The sequence below is a fragment of the Telopea speciosissima genome, unplaced genomic scaffold, assembly GCF_018873765.1.
Source record: "Telopea speciosissima isolate NSW1024214 ecotype Mountain lineage unplaced genomic scaffold, Tspe_v1 Tspe_v1.0097, whole genome shotgun sequence".
Taxonomy (NCBI): Eukaryota; Viridiplantae; Streptophyta; class Magnoliopsida; order Proteales; family Proteaceae; genus Telopea; species Telopea speciosissima.
The window spans coordinates 1-24,576 of NW_025317433.1; the positions used below are offsets into that span (position 1 = coordinate 1).

At 41.7% G+C, this 24,576-nt stretch overlaps 1 protein-coding gene across 1 annotated transcript; it reads right to left on the bottom strand.

The window, feature by feature from the left end:
* Window positions 1-1,704: 1,704 nt before the first annotated feature.
* Window positions 1,705-24,331, bottom strand: LOC122647628 (50S ribosomal protein L20-like). The gene is made up of 2 exons (XM_043840981.1): window positions 24,135-24,331; window positions 1,705-1,985 (listed from the first exon to the last, which is right to left on the bottom strand). Exons 1-2 carry the CDS (start codon window positions 24,318-24,320, stop codon window positions 1,794-1,796), a joined length of 378 nt encoding a protein of 125 aa, XP_043696916.1. The 5' UTR covers window positions 24,321-24,331; the 3' UTR covers window positions 1,705-1,793.
* Window positions 24,332-24,576: the final 245 nt, after the last annotated feature.

A 24,576-nucleotide genomic window follows, 5' to 3' on the forward strand; every position in this document is an offset into this window, starting at 1 on the left:
CAAAATAATGCTTCCTTCTACCAAAAAACAATAACTCCATCCAGAACATTTTAAAACCGGGTCTGTAGTTCCTACACAAATCAAAACAGAATAGTGTAATACAAGGAGTTGTGGCATCAAACTAGAACAAGTTACACAATTATCATTATACATATCACCAGGGGATTAAGGGTTGGGGGATATAATTTCAAATCAGTGATCCACCGTGACACATTAATAATAACCCAACTAAGATCGGGTTTTAAAGATCCATGCATAACTTTGTTTCTAAATGTCCAAATAAAATAACAACTGATGAGAAAACTACTAAAAAGAACCATTTGAGAGATCGCTTGTCTAGAATCTTGGCATGGAAAATACAGATGTAGAGATTTCCCAATGATGAGGCGGAAAATAATTCCGTTGTCAATCTCAAAGGACCCGTACCCCATATCCGCTTGATCCATTCACATGATTGAAAAAAATGCCAATAGTATTCCATATTGGATCCACAGAAAACACAATTAGAATCAATGTATAGCCATTGCGAAAGGTGAGCCTTGATCGGGAGACCTGCATGTAACACACGTCAAAAAAAGATTTTAAATTTTAGGTAAACTGGGAGTTTCCACAAGAACTGCCACCACGACAAGTTTTGTGTAGAAAGATCCTATGTGTCTGTTGTAGACAGGAATAGGAAACAGAATGGCATCTGCTCTTCTTATTTAATGTTTCTAAACGTATCTGGATTTCAGGGCCGTCGAGGGTTCGAACAGAGAATTAGCTCTATACGAATCTTTCTTGAGTGATTCTATTCTATTAAATCTGACAAAACTAGAATTTCGTCTATTTCAACTATAAACTTGTATTATCTTCGAATTTCTCCACAACAAGTGTGTCTATTAGCATATACTGCTCCCAATCCCCTTTTATGATTGCTCAAGTCATTTCAAGATGGTTCAATGACTCTAAGCTCTCATAGCCCAATACTGTTTTAGAAAATCTCCAAGGAATGTTATCTGCCCCTGTATGAATAGTTGAAAACCAAGCACTATCATCTGTGGATACCAAAGAAGCTAGATGGGTTTCTGTTTTGCTATTAAACTCTCAATTTCTGTTTGCTAATATGGATCATTGTTTTTCAGAGAATGCTCAAGTGTTGGAAGCCAGAGGACTTTCGCAGGGCTTGCGATGGTCAAGGGAGCAGGGAGATCTGGAATGGTGGTACTAATCTAATGACATGGCTTATGCAAGGAACTAGATCGAGCCCGCCTTTGGAGTTGTTTTCTATCCCGTTATAAAGGTTAAACTTTGCATTTTTTTGAACCAGGTAAGCTACTCAAGCTAGAATCACTAAGCAAGAACAATATATATATCTCAGGATGAAAAATAGGTTTCTTCTTCCTTGATCTATTTTAGTTTCCATTTCCATCAGGAAAAAAAAAACAAAACAAAAGTTCACACCTCCTAAAATATAGATTAGCACCAAAAAGAAAGCATGTACATTAATTTTCATTCAAGAAAAACACTAGCTAAGCAAATACAAAAGAACATTAAACCCTGAAAGCAAATTGGTCCTCCTTGGTAATCATGTCATAGTTATCTTAGAAATCTTTTTCCAGAAATTTGTCACTGCATGATATCTATGTTCTCCCCTCAACCTCCTGAAGATGCGTTAATTTACAATTGGGATAAAGAAATCCGCAAAGCAGAGCATCTCTACAAAGGTAAAGAAACTTATCAAAGATTTTTCTGAGCTTTTCAGTTCCATACGGCCTCTCGCATTGAACTAGGAGTGTTATCATACTGGACAGTTAAACAAGAATCGCAAGGCCTTCCTTTTTGGGAGGAAGTTCCACCTTCTTGTTTCCAGGGAATGCATTCCTTGAGATGTCTACAAGGGCCTTGAAGCTATATGGCTCATGCATCGAGATCTCTGATAGTACTTTCCTGTTTAATTGGATGTTCTCCTCCATCAGCCCATGCATAAAGTTACCATAGTTTACCTGACACAGTAAATATATAAATAAATTGAGGAAAAGTAAATGAAATTTTAAAATATTAAGGCTTTGCTTGGTTGCAAGGGAACATAAAGGGAAGGGAAGTGAAATTTTTATACTTAAAAAAGAAACTTTTGTAACCATTACCCCATGTGACTATATTACTAACTCCAAATCATACCATGTTTGGTCATTAAATCTCACTTTACTTTGCATCCATTTCGCTTTGGTTTAAAAAGTAAAATAAAAAATACATGTAAAATGTATCATTGCTAAATATGGTAAGAAACTTAAGTAATTTATACAATCACATGGGGTAATGATTATAAAAGTTTCTCTTTTTGGTTTAAAAAATTTCCCTTCCCTTCCCTTCTCTTCCCTACCCTTCCCTATAATTCCCCTTCCAACCAAACGTAGCCTAAAGGAAACACATAACAAAAACAATAGTAAGTCATACTTAAAAACCTTAAACATCGTATCGTGAACTAGATAAGGCTGATACATAGTGTTGTAATATGGGTACAAGGGTATAATTGTCAATAGGGGTATTTTGGTCTTGTACTCATTCTAGAATTTTCTATTCTTCATTATAAATAAAGTTGGCCTGTGTCACTTTGACACAAATCATTCTCCCTAATTTTCTAGATTTCATCATGGTATCCAGATCAAAGGGAAATCAACCTACGGTTTCGGGTTATGTTTGAGATTCGAAAAACAGCAGCCACCTTCCACCCAATTGCAGCACCAGCACCAGCACCGTAGCAGCACCATTACCACCACCACTTCCGCCTTCCACTTTTTCCGCCACCACCACCCCTTCCGCCTCCTCTCTCCCTTCTCGCGTCCCTCTCTCTCTCTTCTCGCGAGACTACAGCCCCACCTCCCTCCACTTTTTTTTCTCGTTTTTTTTTCCCACTTTTCTCCACCTCTACAGCCAAAGCCGCAGGGTTTTTTCCTTCCATGGCTCTCTCTTTCGGCCTCCCTTGGTGGTGAGTGTATCCCACCAAGGGCCTTTTTTCCCATCCACTATGTACTAAATCTCCCGCTTATTTTGGAGATTTTTTTATGTTCTGCTTCTCTGCATGAAGCCTTGTGATTATTTTTTCCTGTCTCTGCAGCCATGTCAGACGATGAAAATTCTGCCATTTCTTCTGGACAAGGAGGGTCCTCTGTGCACCGTGAGAAGGATTTCCCTACCTTCCAGACTAACTCTGTTAAACTTGATGGCAACAATTACCTCATGTGGTCAAGGTCTGTTTCGCTTGTTGTTGGTTCCCGTGGTTTGAAAGGCCATCTAACGAGCACCTCTGTTCGTCCAACTACTACAGGGAAGGCCCAAGATAAATGGGATCTCGATGAGTGCCTTGTAATGTCTTTTCTTCTCAGTTTGATTAATCAGTCTATTCCCAGAGTTACCTTCTGTTAGAGACTACTGCCTATGTCTGGAGTGTTGCCAAAGAAACCTATTCTAAGGTTGGTAATGTTGCCCAATGCTATGAACTCCGCCGGAAGATTCATAAGATGGAACAGAAAGATCGCACTCTTAGCCAGTACTATAATGCTATGCGAGGTATCTGGCAGACCCTGGATCTTTATGGGAAGTTTACTGCAACCTGTTGGGCTGACACTATTGCCTATCGCCAATGGGAAGAAAAGCTTTGGGTGTATGATTTTTTGGCGGGGCTGAATATGGAGTATGATCCCATCCGTGCTCATGTCTTGAATAAGGATCCCTTTCCTACCTTGCATAGGCTGATGCAATTGTGGCCTCTGAAGAAAGCCGACATGATGCTATGGTGCACCCTCCACCTGTGGAGTGTGCTGCCCTATATACTGCTCCCTCCAAAGGGACTATGACTTCTTCTGCTTCTGCTGGCTCATCTGGGGTCCAACATCGTGGTCCTGCTGCCTCTACTGGTCACGTTCTTGTGAAGTGTGACTACTGTGGGAAGGAACACCATACCAAGGATCGTTGCTGGAAACTCCATGGTCGTCCACCTGAGCCTCGTGGGCGTGGTCCGTCAACAACTGGAGGTAGTGCTGCCCACCAATCGATTTCTGAGGATGCTTCCTCTAGTACACCACTCTCGACCAGTGAGATGAGTCACCTGCGGAGTTTGATGTCAAGGCTGGAATCTACTACTTCAGCACCTTCGCCCACGCCAATTGCTTCCGCCACACCGCACCTTCCTCCGATGGGGCTTCTTCCACGTGTATTTCATTTTTCAGGTCATAGCCTCCTCCACAAATCTTTTTCGATAATCGACTGAGCCACGATGACATAATGAAACCCGGTCAAATTTCATAATAAATTTCAACTTTTCGAACTGTGGTGATTTCAAGTTCGGGTTCAACTTTGCTAACATACTAGCCTCCAAGTTGTGGGCCGTCCTGATTAATAAATTCGGGGCGTACTCTAAGCATCTCACGACTCGCCCTGTAAAGGCATTCCGATCAGCCAACCACTGCGCCTTTAAATGAGTCCGAGGTGTCTAGCGGAAGACAACACATAAGCTTGCAGCATGTTTGATCGATGGCTACAAGCCTGCTCTCTCTCTTTCGCCTTCACGGCAGACTTACTTAATTAAACTTAATGTAAGTATAATTTAAAATATATTTATATAACGTTTTGCTAACAACCAAATAGAGTTAGAAGGGTATTTTAGTAAAATTGCATCAGGACTCAGCTTCCCGAGTGGGGAATGTAATTCCCGCTTACTCCGTATCCCGGATCATCTCGATGTCGCGTGACATCATTCTCAGAGCCCCGGAATAAGGTAATAAATACAAAAGAATCAATTTTAGAAATAATTTATAACCAAATGACCATTCGCCCTTAGTGGTTAAGTATCCTATATCTATATAACTTCTCATATACTATTTACAAAACACATTACAAAGTTAGAGAAGCTGAAAAATTGCTCCACTTGAGAAGGAAGAAAGAAAAGGGAAAGAGAAGAGAAGAAGAGAGAACAAGGTCGCCAAGGCTTACCTCCCACAACCGAACCTCGAACTCGAATCTCCATTAGTGCTCTCAAAGACTGCTTCGCCTCTAACTGCAAGCCCCGAGAACCCTCACGATCCTTCTCCTTCTCCTCTAAGTTTAGTTTATTTTTAGTCTAAATACACCTAAGATGGCTGGACTCCATTAAAGCTTCAAAGCTTAAGTAATAATTAGATTTTGTGAGATCAGCCTTTAACTATTTCAGCCCAATCGGATCCTGAAATTGAGTGTTAAACTCTAATCAAACCTTCAATGTCAAGCTATTACTTGTATAGTAAACCCTAACCTAGCTAATTTAGGTTTAATTGAAGAAATTCCTAAATTAACTAACTATTTATAAAATGAACACCCAAAATAGATCGACCCACCTTCAATTAATCATGATGTGAATTTATGATGATGAATTCGGTAAATTATAATTCAGATCGTCTTGCCTTCATCATGTTTAGCTACTTATCGCACTAGGTTGATATTCATTACCCGATCGCCCCTTACCAACAGGGGGGAAAGGTGTTGGAGCCCGACCCGTGCGGGTAGACCGATGTGTTAGTTCCAGGATGCCATCTTCGGCCCCGTGTTAGCGGGTCCCTAATTCCGCTTATGGGAATAAGCAGCAGGGGTTGGTCTGTTTGGGGTGTCGGGGTCCGATGTGTTAGTTCCGGGCCGCGGGTCCTCACCGTGGTAGAATGGTTTCGCTCGGGTGACCAAAGGGTTAGTTCCAGGGACCAGGTTACATCTACCACTAGTAGTAGTACTTATACCCATGAGACTTAGTATTTATCTTTAGGAACATGTTAGTTTTTGCCATGCATCGTGGATTTATTGTGTTTGTATGCTTGTCAGACCCCCTCATCGGGCTCGGTTGAGAGCTCACCTATGGATATCCTTATTTTTCAAGTGATTTAGTTACTTCTAATGTTGGATTTGCGGCGCCGAGTTGGCGCACGATACTTCATGCACGCGATGATTGGGCAACCTCTCGATCTTGCCTCGATAGTCCAGGCTACCTCTCCACTCTTTTACGCTTTATAAATGCTTTATATATTTATAGAATAGTTTTTTGTATACTTTTGCTTGTGCTACCTTTTGAGAACTGTATAGTTGTATCACAAGCCTTATCATTTATATAAATGAAATATCATTTAGACTTCTCTTACTAATGATGTTATCTCTATTAATTAAATTGTTTCCGCCTGCCTCTCGACATCAGATCGCGAGCAATGATCGTGAATAGGGTACTGCACTTGTGATCCTTGGGGATTGGTTGGATGTCAGAGACATCCCGCCACACTTGGCCCTTAATAACCGGGCCGGGGTGTGACAGATTACATGACGAGTTCTCCTAAAAAATTTTCCCAGTATTTTCCATTAGTTGGTAACCATAAAGTCCGGGTTGCTAATGGCTCTTTTTCCCCCATATCGGGCAAAGGTGTTGTTCATTGTTCCCCTTCCCTTTCATTATCTTCTGTTCTCCATGTTCCCAATTTTTCAACTAATCTATTATCCATTAGTATTACACGTGAGCTCAATTGTAATGTGATTTTCTTTCCTTCTCACTGTGTATTTCAGGACTTGGAAACGGGCAGTATGATTGCATATGGTAAGATGGAAGGTGGCATGTACCTGTTAGAGCAGCCCCCTATTGCGTTATCTACCGTGGCTTCTCTCCCAGGATCAGCATCGAAAGCCCTTGCTGATTTGTATACTTGGCACCGTCGTGTGGGCACCCACCCTTAAGACCTGTTCAGAACTAGAATACTAAAACCAGAACTGAGAAAGCTTGAATGATCAATTGTGATCACCCAGGCACCTTTATTTATAATGTTGGAATATGAAATTACATGACCAAAATACCCCTGCCTAGCCGATACAGCTAGGCAATACATAAACAACTATAAAACATAATAATAAAGCACCCAAAAGACCAGAATACCCCCACGGTATTCTGGTTTACATTATTCAACACTCCCCCTTAAGTTGGAGCAAATATGTCGATCATGCCCAACTTGACTAGATTAGGGTGAAATAATTTTCCAGGCATACCCTTAGTGAAGATATCAGCAAGCTGATCCGAAAAAGTCACAAAGGGAATACAAATCTGCCCATCTTCTAATTTCTCCTTGATGAAATGCCTATCCACCTCAACATGTTTGGTACGGTCATGCTGCATCGGGTTGTGTGCTATACTGATTGCAGCCTTGTTATCGTAGTACAGCATCATAGGAAGGCAAATAGGGAGACCCAAGTCTTGTAGCAGCCCTTTAAGCCAAAGTAACTCACAAATTCCTTGTGCCATAGCTCTGAATTCAGCTTCGGCACTAGAACGAGCAACTACATTCTGCTTCTTGCTACGCCAGGTAACAAAATTTCCACCTACAAAAGAACAATATCCAGAAATGGACTTCCGATTTGCTGAACCAGCCCAATCAGCATCGGTGTATGCCTCTACCCGTAGGTGACCATGTGAGGACAAAAGAATGCCCTTTCCAGGAGCTGACTTCAAATAATGTAGAATACGAAGAACAGCCTCCATATGAGAAGTGTAGGGATCATGCATAAATTGACTCACTGCACTTACAGCAACAGCAATGTCTGGACGAGTGTGTGAAAGCTAAATCAGCTTCCCTACAAGTCTTTGGTACCGGCCTTTATCAACAGGCTCACCACCATTTTCCTTGAGCCGAACAGTAGGATCCATAGGAGTATCCAAAGGGTGGCAGCCTAGCAAACCGGTTTCAGCCAACAAATCTAGGACATACTTTCTTTGGGAGAGAAATATGCCTTTTGCAGATCTGGCCACTTCAATCCCAAGAAAGTATCTTAATTTGCCTAGATCTTTAATCTCAAATTCCTGGCCAAGGAAGGTCTTCAACTGTCTGATCTCATCACCATCATTGCCAGTAACCACTATATCATCAACGTAGACTATAAGAACAGTGAGTTTTTCACCAACCCTCTTAATGAAGAGTGTGTGATCAGCATTACTTTGCTTATAGCCCACAGAAATCATGGCCTTGTGGAATCGACCAAACCAAGCCCGGGGTGATCGTTTAGCCCATACAGCCGCACGCTTCACTTGCATACTTTTCCTCTATTACGCTCACAAGAGAACCTGGTGGAATGTCCATGTATACCTCCTCCTCCAAAGTGCTCCATTCAGAAGGCATTTTTAACATCTAATCAGAAGCAACTCCCAACCAAGGTTGATTGCACAAGATAACAACACACGAACTGTATTCAACTTTACAACAGGTGCAAAGGTCTCCTGGTAGTCTATGCCGTATGTCTGAGTAAAACCCTTGGCAACGAGCCATGCCTTATATCTATCCACGGTGCCATCCACCTTCTGTTTCACCACAAAAACCCATTTACATCCAACGATTTTCTTCCCAGGTGGAAGAACAACAAGCTCTCATGTGTTATTTTTTTTCAAGGCTTCCATTTCTTCCATTATGGCTGCCTTTCACTTTCCATCTGATAAAACTTCCTGCCAATTATTAGGAACACGAACAGAAGAAAGAGAAGTAACAAAAGCACGAAATGATCGGGAAAGGGAGTCATAAGAGATAACATGAGATATAGGATGCTGAGTACAAGTCCTGATACCTTTGCGAAGGGCAATAGGCAAGTCAGGAGAAGGAACATTACCAGGTGGAGAGGCAGGTTCTGGATCCAGGTTCGGCAATTGGATGGGTACAGGAGCAACAGTGGATTGAACCTGATTATGTCTCCTTCCATAGGTCTTCATAATGCTAGCATCAATCCTCCTCTAAAATTCCCTAATGGTCCTCTGGACAGGAGTTTGGGCTTGAGAGGTCTGCTCCCCCTGAACAGGAACCTCAGTCTGGACTGAAGTGGTCTGCTCCCCCTGAACAAGAACTTCTCCCCCTGACTCAGGGGGAGGACCAGAAGTAGGCTGAACAGACTCATTATAGACAGACTGGAGTGGAGGAGGATGCTCAACAGTCAACACATCTTCGCTAACACTCTCCCCCTGAAGAGCTGGGGACACATAGTAGGAGAGACGCTCATGATACACAACATCCATGCTGACAAAAGTCCGGCGGGATGGAGGGTGATAGCATTTATACCCCTTCTGAGTGGCAGAGTACCCCAAGAAAATGCACCGAAGACTGCGGGGTTCAAGCTTGCCCGGGGACCTGGTATCCCGGGCATAGCACACGCAGCCAAACACCTTAGGGGGAACAATAAAGGAGGAAGAGCCAAGTAGTAGCTCAACAGGGGGTCTAGAGTAAAGGACCCGACTGGGCAGCCTATTAATTAAATAGGCGGCAGTGAGAACAGCATCCCCCCAATGAACTGAGTGGACGTTCCGGGCAAACAAAAGGGCACGAGCGACCTCTAAGAGGTAGCGGTTCTTCCTCTTAGCCACACCATTTTGGGCTGGAGTATCAACACAGCTGGTCTGATGGAGGATCCTATGGGCAGCCAGGTATTTTTGGAACTGACCTTCCATATACTCTCGCCCATTATCACTCTATAAAATTTGAATAGTGGTATGAAATTGAGTTTGAACCAGCTAGTGAAAGTGCTGAAAACATGAGAAAACCTCACTTTTGTTGTGCATCAGATAAACCCAAGTAAACCTAGAATAGCAATCAATAAAGGTGACATACCACCGATGACCCGAAAGAGCAACTTTTCTACTAGGACCCCACACATCAAAATGAACAACATGAAATAAAGAAGATGACCTTTTATTAGAAATAGGATAGTTGGAATATGTCTGTTTGGCCAAGACACAAGGCTCACAAAAAAAGTCTTCTTTATTATAAGTTTTGCCTAATGCGGGAAATAAAGTAGATAAGGTTCCTAAAGGTGGATGTCCTAGTCTAGAGTGCCATAAGTGTAATTCAAAGGAAAAAGATGCTGGTGAACAAAGCCTAGAAGGTAAAGCCTGTGTAGATGCAGGATCTCCATCAAGCAAGTACAATCCGCCATACACTTTACCCGATCCAATCGTCTTCCCCGAGTCCAATTCCTGAAAAACACAATTAGTAGGAAAGAATGTCACTTTGCAGTTTAAAGATTTAGTGATACTACTAATGGAGAGAAGGTTAGTAGTAAACTTGGGAATATGTAACACAGAAGATAAAGTCAATGAAGGAGAACAACCAATGGAGCCCTGCCCAAATAAGGAGGAGAGGGACCCATCATCAATTTTTACTTTGTCTTTACCAGAAGCAGGGAAGTAGGTATTAAAAAGACTAGAGGAACCTGTCATGTGATCAGTAGCTCCAGAGTCTATGATCCAAGGAGTAGAGACTACTGATGCATAATGACCAGCAAAAGAAATACTTGTATGGGCAAAGAAGGAACTTGAATTGGCAATAGATGTAGTGGGGGCAGCAGATGTGTTCAACAGACGCCGGAGAGCTTGAAGTTCTTCCTGGGAGAAACCAATGTCAGTAGTGGGAGCTGAAGCTACACTTTCAGTGTGATTGGCCTTGTTTTTAGATTTAGCACAACGTTTGCTCTCAAAATCAGCAGGCTTTCCATGAAGCTTCCAACACTGAGCCTTAGTGTGATATGGTTTGTGGCAATGATCACACTTCACAGGCTCTTTACTAGCAGCAGTAGCAGCAACATTATCAGCAGAAGTGTCAGCAGTGATGGAACCAGTAGTCTGTAAAGCTGATCTGTCAACCTTAGGAGTAATCATCATAGCAGCCCTCCTTGTCTCTTCACTGTAAACATATGAAAATGTTTCCTCCAAAGTGGGAAAAGGAACCCGGCCAAGAACCTGCACCTGAATAGGGTCATAATCATCATTAAGTCCAGCCAGGAAGTCATAGACTCGAAACTGATCCACATAAGTGTGGTAGGCTGTAATATCTGCAGCAGTAGTAGGCAGGAATCGAGCATAGTGATCCAATTGCTGCCATAAGCACTTGAGGGCAGCATAGTACTTGGTGAGTGTCATCTCTTTCTGGGTAGTGTTTTGAAGAGTCTTTCGGATCTCATAAATCTGAGCAGCACCCCTTGAACGACCATAAGTACCCTTGACAGCAGTCCATATCTGAGTCGCAGTGTCAAGGAGAAGGTACTGACTAGAAATGTCAGTGGTCATAGAATTCAGAACAAAAGACATCACCATCGCATCATTGGCTGCCCATTTAGTGCGGGCAACCCCTTCTTCAGTGGGCTGTTTGGTGATACTAGTAAGGTGGCCAGTGAGTCCCCTGCCAGCCACAGTGAGGGATAAGGATCTGGCCCAAATCAGATAATTGGTACCATCTAGTTTTATGGCAAGTAGCATAGGGCAGTGAAATCAATCCTAGTCCGATCTCCTCCAAGAGTGCAGTGATGTAACCTCTGAGTCACCCATAATGCAGCAAGGTAAAATTCGAGTTTTTTGAAAACAAACTGAATTTCCAAAAATTCTGTAGTAGTCGATCTGAAATTGGACAGAATTCTGATCTTCAAAAAACCGCAGGAATTCAAGGCTGAAACAGAGTTGAGTACAGCAATATAACCAGGGAATAATCCCTCAAAAAATCTTCCCAAACAGCAGCCTAGAAGAACCAAATCGATAAAGTGTCAGGGTTTTGCAAAACCCTGACAGTTGAGATCGATAAGAAGGGGAAAGAGGCTGCAACTGTGGGGTCTTCAATCAATGTGAAATCGGAGAGGATAGATGCTGTCGTAGGCCTGCATTGATGCTCCAAAGAAACCAATCGATCTCCCAACTGTTATGAGATCGATCTCCAAAAAAAAACTGAAGCAATCCTGAATCGCAGAGAGAGATAATGGCAGCAGCTATCGATCTGAATTAGGTTTTAAAATTGAGGTGAGATGGAGGGCAGCACTCTAACCATAGATGGATCACCTCATGGGTGCTGCCCTAAAAAGGGTTGAATGGATCAAAGGAAGAGAAGAGAGAAGGGAGAAGGGAGAGGAGAAGGGAGAGAGGAGAGGAATCAAGGGAAAAGGGTTTTTTTGAACAATCGAGCAGGTCTTAAAACCCTAGCTCTGATACCATGTTCAGAACTAGAATACTAAAACTAGAACTGAGAAAGCTTGAATGATCAATTGTGATCACCCAGGCACCTTTATTTATAATGCTGGAATATGAAATTACATGACCAAAATACCCCTGCCTAGCCGATACAGCTAGGCAGTACATAAACAACTATAAAACATAATAATAAAGCACCCAAAAGACCATAATACCCTCACGGTATTCTGGTTTACATTATTCAACAAGAACTCTTTCTAGTTTATTTCCTAGTTTTACTAAGTTATGTAATTTGAATAATTTTCATTGTGATGCTTGCATTCTTGCAAAGCAAACTCGAAATACTTATCCTATGTCAGATAATCGTAGTATGGTTCCTTTTAGACTAATTCACTCTGATGTGTGGGGCCCTGTCCGTGTGGTATCTTCTTCTGTTTATCGATGGTTTGTGACTTTTATTGATTGTTTTAGTCATACAACTTGGGTTAATTTAATGCAACAGAAGAGTGATGTATTTTCTATTTTCCAGCATTTTCACCATATGGTTTCCACTCAGTTTCATGCTAAAATCAGAATTCTTCGGTCTGATAATGGCACTGAGTACTCGGTTGGGACATTTCAGTCCTATTTTTCTGCCCATGGGATTATCCATCAAACATCCTGTGTTGATACTCCACCTCAAAATGGCATGGCCAAAAGGTAAAACCAACACCTTCTTGAGGTTGCTAGGTCCATTATGTTTGCTATAAATGTTCCTATTCGTTTTTGGGGGATGTTGTTACCACTGCTGCCTTTCTCATAAATAGGATGCCTTCCCGTGTCCTCAATAATAATAGTCATATCGAAACTCTTCTTGGTAGTGTTACCTTTCCTATCCCTCTTGGAGTCTTTGGCTGTGTTGCTTTTGTTCGTAATCACCATGTCCATGGAAAATTAGATCCTCGGGGTCTTAGATGTATTTTTTTGGGCTACTCTGCTACCAAAAAAGGATATAGGTGTTATCATCCTTCCACTCGAAAAATTTTTGTTTCCATGGATGTTGTTTTTCAGGAAGATGTTCCTTTCTACCCTGTCCCTCTTTAGAGGGAGTCCGTTTACCAGGAAGAGGTCCTTCAAATTCCTATAGATTCCCCATGGGAAGAAGATGTTCTTGAGGATGGGGTTACAAATTAGGAACACGTGCAAAGCTAGAGTGAGGCTCCTGTTCAGGGGGAGATTCCTGTGTCTCCTGGTGCCTAATGGAACTACCATTCAGCCAGAGAATGAAAAATGGTTCAAGGAGATAGGTCACTTCGAATATATGACAGGAAGAGAAAGCTCGACTAGAACTGGCCTACTACCATCTTTCTTATAAGATTGACCGAAACGGTCAAGTTCTACTAACTCTGAACCCTCTGGTAAGCTTCCATTTGTTCCTCCTTATGATCCTACTCTAGACCTTCCTATTGTTGTTAGGAAAGGTAAATGTAGTTGCACTCATCACCCGATTTCTAATGTGGTTTCTTATGACTCATTGTCTCCTAGTTTCCAGAACTTTCTTGCTTCCCTATCCTCTGTTTCTCTTCCTAACTCTTGGCAGGAGGCAGTGGCACATTCGGATTGGAAAGAAGGTATGGAGGAAGAGATGAGAGCCCTTGGCAAAAATAACTTGTGGGATTTGGTTCAGCTTCCACTGGGAAAGAGAGCTGTAGGGTGTAAATGGGTATTTGTGGTCAAACACAAGGCTGATGGAAGTATTGAGAGATATAAAGCCAGGCTAGTTGCTAGAGGCTTTACCCAGACGTTTGCGATTGATTATTTGGCTACGTTTGCTCCAGTAGCTAAGATGATACTGTGAGGGTCCTCCTGTCTTATGCCGTAAATCAAGGATGGAACTTATTCCAGTTTAATGTAAAAAATGCTTTTTTGTATGGTGAATTGGCTGAAGAAGTCTACATGGATATTCCACTAGGTTTTGATTCTCAGAAGACTCAGGGAAAGGTGTGTAAGCTCAATCGAGCTCTTTATGGGTTGAAGCAATCTCCTAGGGCATGGTTTGGTAGGTTCCACAAAGCTATGGTCTCCATTGGGTTCAAGCAAAGCAATGCAGATCACACACTCTTTATTAAAAGGACTACCAAATATGTGACGATGTTGATAGTGTATGTTGATAACATTGTCATTACAAGGAGCAGCCAGGAGGAGATTGATGCTTTGAAGAAATTTCTGGGTACAAAGTTTGAGATCAAAGATCTGGGTATGCTGAGGTATTTTTTGGGAATTGAGGTTGCCTACTCTAACAAAGGAATCTCTTTATCCCAAAGAAAGTATACCATGGACTTATTATCTAATACAGATATGTTGGGATGTAAGCCAACTGACACTCCTGTGGAGTCTAATTGTCACCTTCGATCCAAAGAAAGGGAACCTGTTGATAGAGAGCAGTACCAGAGACTGGTAGGACGTCTGATTTACTTGTCCCACACTCGTCCTGATATTGCCTTTGCAGTAAGTCTGCTAAGCCAGTATATGCATGACCCTTACTCTACACATATGGATGTTGTCCACAGAATTTTGAGATATTTGAAAGCTTCTCCTGGAAAAGAAATTTTGGTTTCTCCTTATGGACTCATGAAGGTTGAAACATGTACAGATGCAAATTGGGCTGGGTCCCCTGATGATAGGCATTCTACTTCTGGCTACTGTACTTATGTTGGAGGAAATCTTGTTACCTGGAGGAGCAAGAAGCAAACAGTTGTTGCTCGTTCCAATGCAAAGGCTGAGTTTAGGGCTATGGCCCAAGGTATTTGTGAGGCTCTTTGGCTCCAAGGATTGTTGCAAGACCTTGGAATTAAGGTTGATTTGCCTATGCGATTGAACTCTGACAGTAAGTCTGCAATCAGCATTGCTCACAACCCTGTTCATCATGATCGAATAAAGTACGTGGAGATAGACCGTCATTTCATTAAGGAGAAACTTGACAGTGGTCAGATGTACATTACGTTCGTTCCCTCTGATGATCAGCTTGCGGATATTTTTACCAAAGGCCTAAGTTCTAAGTTGTTTAGTCCTATTGTTAGCAAATTGGGCATGATTGACATCTATGCACCAACTTGAGGGGGAGTGTTGTAATATGGGTACAAGGGTATAATTGTCAATAGGGGTATTTTGGTCTTGTACTCATTCTAGAATTTACTACTCTTCATTATAAATAAAGCTGGCATGTGTCACATTGACACAAGTCATTCTCCCTAATTTTCTAGATTTCATCACATAGATAATGCAAACATTAACATGGACAGTAACCAGTCTAGAACTTGATATATTGAAAGAACAATGGTTGGATTGGCTGATCCAGGTCAGAACCAGCTGAGGTCAATCGAGAACAGTGTCTGGTGGATCGAGTCTTCTGGGCCAATCCAACCGATTCTCTTACAATGCAATGTAGCAAACATGATGGACACATGACCAACATGCAGCAGCACACATGTCACCACCTTGTGACTTCAAAAATAAAAAAAGGACAGGGGGAACAGAGCTAACCAAAGGAGAAGAAGAAGAGAAGAGGGAGGGGGAGGCTCGTGGTGGGGTGACTCTTGGGGACAACAGGCCTTCAAGATTTTCCAGCAGCTGACCACATGCTGGCACCGGTGATCCCATGCTGAGGCAGGGCAAGGGCGGAGCCAGAGATGAAGAGGGGGGGTGGGGAGGAGAGGAAGAGGGGAGAGAGAAAAAGAAAGGAGTGTTGCAGTGGGACTCTGGGAGGAGGAGGGGGACGGAGGGGCAGGGGCAGGGGCAGGGGCAGGGGCAGTGGAGGGGAAGGAGATGGAGAGAGAAGGGAGGGGAACAGAGAGACCGGGGGGTTGCAGGGGCAGGGAGCTAGGGAGGAAGGGGAGAGGAAGACGGAGAGGGAGAGGGGGGGTGAAGAGAAAGTAGTGGGAGTGGGAGTGGGAGTGGGAGTGGGAGGGGGAGGGGGAGGGGGAGGAGGAAGGGGGAGGAAGTCGGTGGGCTTTGCAGCAGGAGAGGGAAGGGGGGAGGAGCCGAGAAGGGGAAAACTCTGGAACATCAGAATATTGTTTAAAACCTTTAATTAAAAATAATAAAAAAAAATTCCTAAGGCCGATCCAGGACCAATCCCAAACAGGCCTGATTCTGGCTGATCCAGACCAATTCCGAGGACGGATCCAGATCCTCATTCGATCTTTATAACTCTAAAGTGTATAGACTACAGCGACACAATGGGATAATCTTTGTCAACATTCTAAGTTGACTCTTTGAGGTGTCGACTCTAAGAAGTTTACCGGAGACTATTAACTGTAATTTTTCCAACCCTCAAACAATCATATATGGGAAACAACTAGGCCCAAAAAATTGCATTTAATTAATAGACATCTGTTTGCATCAGACAATAGTCACCATGTACCAATGGAATGAATTGGACATTCAAAAAAACAAAAAACACAAAACATTTGTTTCTGGAAAAAAGAAATACAAAATAGAAACCCCTGATTCCATGGCATCACAATCTGACGTAGATCACAAGTCCATATGTACCCGCAGAAACAAGCCCCAAAACCAGCCCAACAAGGTTGTGGGATTTGACTGCTGTGAGAGGTAGCTAGGTCTGATGATGTGGCAAGTTTTTGTTGGTCCGATGGAGCATCACCTAAGACAGCCCCAGCCCAGAGAGAAGCATGAAGAAGGTAAGAGACCAAGACAGAAATTTTTATTAAAAAAAAATAAAAAGTTAGTACCCGAGTTACTGTTCACATGAACAGTGATTTGGAGGCTGATATGGACAGCTAGTGTGAAGATTAGCTGCTGGATGTTGTTGGAATATTCTATTAGAAGCTGCAATTTACTTAGTTTCCATTTTTGTATTAGTTTCTTAGTTATATTAAGTCTAGGTATCTAGTAGTTTCTAATTTTGTTTCTTTCATTTTTAGTATTCATGTTTGTTTAAAAGGCTGGGTTCTATAAAGCCTTATTAGTTTCTAATTTCAGTTTGTTATTATTTTTGTTATAGGAACTACAAAGTTTCTATTTTTGTTGTAAGCTACTTGGTAGCAAGCACTTTCTATTTTTATTGTTTCTATTTTGGGCTTCTATATTAATGTAATGCCTTTAGAGGCCTCCAACAATTGAATGAATGGAATCATGTTGCTATTTTGCAATTTATTGTCCTGAGAGAGGATGAGAGGATGAGATAGCCAAGATCATTGTTTCAACAGCTGAGATAGCTGTGGGTGAAAGGCCCAAGGCTGAGATAGCCTACTATCGCTATCTCCACCTTCATCAATCGAAATCTGCTGGGTTTTGAAGCATAGAACCAATGCCCGCTTCTACCCCATTCCATTGGCTAGAATCATCCATATTCACAAACCTTCTATTTTCATCCCCCCTTCATAACTTCACTTTTGTCCATCAAAATTACACCAAATTTGCTGCAGATCACCTACTCCACAAGGCCTCCCCTCGATCCTCATTGGAGCCCAAACAAAGTGTTGGTTTGTGAGATAACTCTTAACCTTCTATTTTGGTGTCGCTGCCATATCTTCCAATTCAATCATCAGAATCAAGTGAGACTTTCAGCAGTGCTTCTACTCCATACAAGCACCAATCGACTTGAGTTTGGTTCCCTTCCAATGGCTGGTTTGGCTTTTATCCACTAAATTCTACTTTCTAATTTTCAGACCTGCCGATAACTTGTGACCTGCTCACCCTATTCTGTCCCTGTTTAGAGGGTTTGCTGAATACCCTAGGACCTGCACTCGATAATATAGTCCTATATTGGTAGGAGACCAACTAGGAGCCAATAAACTAGGATCTGATCTGAACTGGTGATCCGATTAGGCCAAAATTAGGGTTAGAGTTTGTGCTATTGGTTATGCTAGGCAAGTTTAGGGGAGTCTATCAGTGAAGATCCTGAGATGTTCTGATAAGCGGAAGTGTGTAAACTAGAATAGGAATAGGTTAGGGTTATGGGTTTCGGGTTTTTGGAAAGTGTAAAGTGAGGGATTCTTGGGTTTAATGGGGGAATTCAGGAGTGAGCTATGGATCGAGTTTTCCAAGTATGGAAAGGAACACTAGGCCAGCTTTGGGCGAGGTTCTGATGGTTGGGATGGGCTGGGCAGAAATTAGGGCTTATGGGGTTTTAATGGAAGTGATGGAATCTAGGGTTTGTGAGGAAGTTTGACGATCAAACTCAGATCGAGTTTCCCAACTGAGGAGGGGAAGATTTGATCCAAATTTGGGGCAGAGATGTTGGTTGGTTTGGTCTGTGGGTGACTTAGGGTTGTGGGAAATTGAAAACAAGAAGGGGGAAAACTTAGGATTGGGCTGTAGAGGATTAGAAGAAGTATGGGGTTGCAGGTACTTCCAAACTTACTTGCAGTAGTAGAGGACGATCGGCAACAGCTTGCAATTGCAGTAACTTGAAATAAAAATTGGATCTTTGACAGAAACCTGAAGTAGAAGTTGAATGAAACAGCAATGGGGAAAACAAATAACCAATTCGAACCACCCGGCTTCCCACCGCAATGTGTCAATCAGATCAAACACCGATTCCTTCAAACGATCCACCTGGGCTTCACACCGCAAGGTGTCTATTGGATCAAACACCAATCCCACCAGCCTTGATCAAACACAAGACAAAAATCTTCAATGGAGAAGAAGAGCAGAAAAAGCTTTTCATTAATATCAAAATTCGTGTTCAATACTTCTTTCTTAAGATCAATCATGTCACCTATTAACCTATTCAGCTCCCTAACACTATCCTCCCTGCTGGCCATTGTATGGCTCTGATACCAAATAATGCAAGAGTCGATCTCGAACCAGGGAGAAACCAGTGAGAGATCGATTGCAGCCAGGATCAACACGGTAAGGATCTATTAATGGTGTGTAACAGCAGCAAATCTCACCCTAGTAGGGAGGAAGGGTGCTGAGATTAGGATCTTCGAAACAGCAGCAGAGACTAAGAAACTGATGCAGACGCAAGCGTGGAAAGTGGTCTTCTTTGCCTCTGGACAGCAACAGCAGATTCAGTTGTTTTTTTAGGATGCTCTCTAGATCTTCACAGATGTAGTAGCAGGTTGCAGCACTTGATTGCAGTCACACAACAGCAGGAACAGTAGGGAATCAAATAAGCGAAGTAGTAGAGGATAGGAGAAGAAGAGAGAAGGGGAAAAGGAGATTCGGCTCTCACCAGCCAAGCTCTCTCAGCCCTAGGATTTTGGCTCTCTCAGCCAGGCCCCCAGCCCTTCATGTCACAGCCATTGGACAAGAGAATCTTTTGCTTCAAAGCAATTTTTTAATTCAACCATTCAAATCTTCGGGTGGCTGAGAGCAGCCTTACAATTATAAAGGAGCAAAAACTTGCTTCCCAAGAAAAGACAAAAGTAGAAACTAAGTTCTGACTAAATCTTAAGAATTAGAAACTACTCTAACTAGGACGGAAATAAATAGAAACATAATAAAATCTTCTAAATCTTCATTGTGGGACCCAGTTGGTTGACTTAATTGTTGCAGCCGAAATCTCCAGCCTGTGGTCCCCATCAGTTCTAACTTATTAGCTTTAGAAGAATGACAAAATTGCCCCTTCACTTAAGAACTTGAATAACTAATACTTAAAAGACTAATCTGCCCCCACAATTTATTCAAGAAATATTCTCATCAAACCAAAATAAAGGGTTGTGACACTGTTCACGTGAACAGTGTTTTGGCCTATTTTTCTTCAGGTTTTAATCTGCATCACCTTGTCACTATAGGTCTCAGCAGAACCACCCTTCCCTTCTTTGACCTCTAATATGAGTAACTGAGGTGACCATTCAGTGATTTAAAACAAAGTCAACCAAGATAAGATGGAAGGAGAAGTTGAATAGATTATCAAGATGAATCTCATTAACAAATTCCATGACCTCCCAACCTACTTTGAAGTATGAACAGCATAGAAGTTGCATCAAGAATCACAATATATGAAACCCCTCCCTGAAACCAACTTGCTCCAACACTGAAACAACAAAATTGGAAATATATGTCCATCATAAGCTAACTGGATATGGCTGTGAACATTGTGACCCTCCCCAGACCCCGCAGTGGCGGGAGCCTCGTGCACTGGGTATGCACCTTTTCATAAGGTAACTGTTCACATACAGATTCTTTCACCACTGCCACTGATATATTTTCAGATACACACTTATCATACTCCTCATTATCCTAATCTGTAGTTCCACACTCATTTCAAATGACTTCAAGTTGGAATCTGCAGGTAAAACTTGTTTCACTAGAAATATCTACCATGCTCTTTTTGGATGTCCAGATTGTAAGGGAAGTGGTTTTTTTTTTTTTTTTTTTTTTTTTTGGGGGGGGGGGGGGGGGGGGGAGGAAGAAGTTATACTTTCCATACTGTTTTGTTCGCTTCAGAAACTGTAACCTTTTATGAAAAGGCATTTGCCCTTAGTTTGCAATGCATTTCTAAGCTGCTTTCTTGTGATGTACTGATACACTCGTCTCGTCAGCTCATGTCTCTTCTGGAAGTTGATAGTAAACTTCTTAGAGAAGCCCATAGTAATATTCCTTCTTTTTTTTTCTTGGTTGAACATCGAACACTTTTTAGTGCATTTAGTTAAAAGGAAAATGTAGGAACTTGAATTATTCAAATACCACCCCCATCAATCAAAACAAGCAATGAAAGGAAGCATGAAGTAACAGCCAGCAGCAATATTAAAAAACTATGTGCTTGTCTTTGAGTGATTAATGATACTTCGTTATTCTACTGCTTTTAAATAAAAATAATGTTTTTAGAATAAACGTGAAACAAGAAGGTTCTACTCAGTATCATCTGTTGGTACTAATGACATGATCAATAAACCATATGTAAACAATTTCCCATTGACAAGCCATAAAAATCAGAAGCAGTGCTCCTGTCTTATAGTTATACTTAACTAATGAGACTTAATGATGCAGGCAACATAAGGTGGACCCCCTCCCTAATGAGGACATCAGCCCAGTTGATCTGGATTTATTGGTTCTTTTGGTTCAATAAACCAGCCCCAATTTGGGCCACCATTCAGCCAGCCAGATTGTTGTTACTGTTCACGCAGCCACTATTCACGTGAACAGTACCTTGGGGTCCAATATTGACAGCTGGCTTTGAAGAGATGCTGCCAATAGTTGTTAGGATATTAGATATTGGTTTCTATTTACTTGTTTTCTTAGGCAACAAGTTATTTCCTTTGTTTGGATTATTGTTAAGCAGATTTTTGTTTCCTTTTTGGTTTCTTTTATTTGTTGGACAAAAGATTGAGTTTGTTAGTTAGTCCTAGTTTGATTCTTTCTTGGTTAGCAAGTTATGAAGATAAACTAGAAGTCTTATTTCAGTTAGAATTTTCTTATTTTAGAATTTCCTTCTGTAAACAGTGTAAGGCTATTTAGATAGCCTCCATCGATTGTAAAGATTTATGGAATGAAAGAATGAATTGAAGCCTAAGGCTGTGTGTGTGTGCACACCCCCCCCCCTCCTACTTCTTCTTCTTCTCAAGGTTTCTCCTCTTTCTCCCCCTGCTGCTTCTTCTTCTTCTTCCTCTCATGGTTTCTTCTTTCCCCTGCTAATCTGATTTCTTCTCAGATTTCCCCTCTCCTATTCTGTTCCCCATTATCTAGTATCAGAGCCCAAACTCGGGTGAATCTCTTCCCCTCTCTCTCTCTGATTCTTCATCCTCTCAGTCTCTCTTCCCTGCTATTTCATCAGTCTCACTTTTCCTCATTCTATTCTTCGTCCTTCTCTTTTCTATTTCCTCTTCGCTGCAGTTGTGACTGAACCTCAACAGCAACCATACCACCAAGCCCAACCCCACCCCCAGCAAACCCTATCCCTGCATCTCCTGAATCTCTCAACCCCATCCTTCACTCCCACATTTAACAAAAAAAAAAAAACAATCCTGTTGTTACCACAGCACCCTTCCCCTCACTTCCGACCCCCACAACAACTTCCGCTGAACCCCCACCCACCGTTACACCACACTTCTTTTTTCTCTTTAGCTCCACTACCCAAATGAATCCTAATGACTTGGACTTGGACAGAATAATTCAATAAAATGAAGAAACTATAAGAGCGCTTCAAGCAAACCATGAATTGTTGAAGGCTGAGTTAAAACTCAACAATCAGAATTCGATCCAGGCAATTCCATTGGCAGATGAACATCAAAAAATCGTGACTATTGGTCACATTATTGATCCATTTGATTATCTGCTTCCCCATGGTTACTTCAACCAAGATTTTTGGTTAGTGTGTTTTATACAAGTTGAACACTGATAGTTGGCGTCAATCACACGATTTTGATTCTGTCGTTCTACAAAACTCGTGGACGAGTTTTTCTGAACTCCAGGAGAATTGATGCAGGCAAAATATGGTGGACCCCCCCCCCTTAATGAGGACATCAGCCCAGTTGATCCTAATTTTCTGGTTCTTTTGGTTCAATAAACCAGCCCTAATGTGAGCCACCATTCAGCCAGCCAGATTGTTGTTACTGTTCATGTAGGCACTGTTCACGTGAACTGTACCTTGGGGTCTAATATTGACAGTTGGCTTTGAAGAGATGCTGCCAATAGTTGTTAGGATAGTAGATATTAGTTTCTATTTACTTGTTTGCTTAGGATGCAAGTTATTTCCTTTGTTTGGATTATTGTTAAGCAGATTCTAGTTTCCTTTTTGGTTTCTTTTATTTGTTAGACAAAAGATTGAGTTTGTTAGTTAGTTCCTAGTTTGCTTCTTTCTTGGTTAGCAAGTTATGAAGATAAATTAGAAGTCTTATTTCAGTCAAAATTTTCTTATTTTAGAATTTCCTTTTGTAATCAGTGTAAGGCTATTTAGATAGCCTCCATCGATTGTAAAGATTTATGGAATGAAAGAATGAATTGAAGCCTAAGGCTGTGTGTGTGTGCACTCCCCCCCCCCCCCTCCTTCTACTTCTTCTTCTTCTCAAGGTTTCTCCTCTTCTCCCCCTACTGCTTCTTCTTCTTCTTCCTCTCATGGTTTCTTCTTTCCCCTGCTAATCTGATTTCTTCTCAGATTTCCCCTCTCCTATTCTGTTCCCCATTACTTAATCGACTGAGGTTCTGATGGACTACTCATGTGAAATCAATTTCTAATCTTTCAAAATTGATTAGGACAAATGCCATAGACATTTGAGAAATCAATGAAGGGTTCCATAGATCAATCAGCAACAATGGCAATCTCTTCATATGACCAAGCTTTACAAGAAGAAAGAAAGAAAGAAAAAGAGAGGTCGAGGAGGAGAAGAAAGAACTGACAGTCACAACTTACAAATAAATGTCAAATCATGGTTTAGTTTAACTCTTGACTTGTTGGATTAGGCACAGGATACTAGAAACTGAGTTTAAAGTCTCCTGCTTAGGTTTTGTTCCTTTTCAGGGATAGTAGCACAAATGATGTCATCTCCTCTGTTGAGCCTCTAGCATAGTTGTCAAGGAGTCACCTACACGTCCTGGCTCTTTCTTGGGTCCAAGGTGACAGGACTCCTTGTTGATACTTCACAAGTTTACGTTGATTTATATTTATTATTTTGGTTCGCGATGAATTTGCTTATATTGTATCCAATACTTTTTTTATTATATGCTGATTTTCTCATATTAGCTTATTACTAGCAATAATTATATCATATTGCATTGATATGGATTCTATGTGACATACATGCATAATTATATAAAATTATCATTGATATATTGCCTATGGGCATACACTTGCCCTAGGCCATCCCTAAGCGAGCACCTCATTGCCTTGGCACCTCTCCAATGCTTTAGGTGGCGTAGGTGCCTGGATAACTATGGCCTCTAGTCCACAGCTTAGACAATCATTCCAAATCATTTTTTTATCAACTAAGATACCAATAATCCCAACTTAGCTAATGAAATAAGATAGATGACACCAAGAGTTTTGAGAGTGGGATGGCAGAATCTCAATCTTACTTCTACCACATCTCACATGCATCCAGTTCAATGAAAGAAATTTGATGAACCCACAAAGCAAGGCAGGCACAAGATGAGTTAGAGAGCTACAACATTTTCTTTGGGGTTATTAGAAATTCTTTTATAAAACCCAAAACCCAGTCCATTAAAAACCATAATTTTTAACTTTTTTATGGGTTTTCCAGTTGACTATAATTAAGAATCTTACTCCATGAATACGAGTGCCAGCGTTGATTCTTTCGATCCAAAGGGAGCGCATGTCCCTCTTCTTGTTGCGTCGATCTCTGTAAGAATACTGCAAAGCTTTCTCCACCCTCTCCCTCGCTATCCTTATACAGTTCTTCGCCCTCCCTCTGAACCCTTTGGCTAACTTGAATATCTTCTTCTTGTTCATCTCTCTCTCTCGTCTCTGCTACCTGGCAACGCTGCTTGGATTATATATGCCCTTCTGAATAAAATTATGACTGTCAGATTCATTCGAATGAGAATCTTGGGTATTCCCAATGAACGGTTTGATACGAGTTCTAAAAAGATTCGAATCGGACGGTACAGGATTGGAACTGTTCCTTATCGGGAGCGTCAACTCTGCTCCTGCACCCCGGCCAATGGGAGAGCGTGCGGGCATTGACCATTGGGAACAGGTCAACAGG

Coding starts and splice junctions, on each gene's coding strand:
- LOC122647628 (XM_043840981.1), bottom strand. CDS start 24,320: ATGAACAAGAAGAAGATATTCAAGTTAGCCAAAGGGTTCAGAGGGAGG. Junction 1,986..24,134: donor CTGGCACTCGTATTCATGGA/GTAAGATTCTTA, acceptor TTACTGTGTCAG/GTAAACTATGGTAACTTTAT.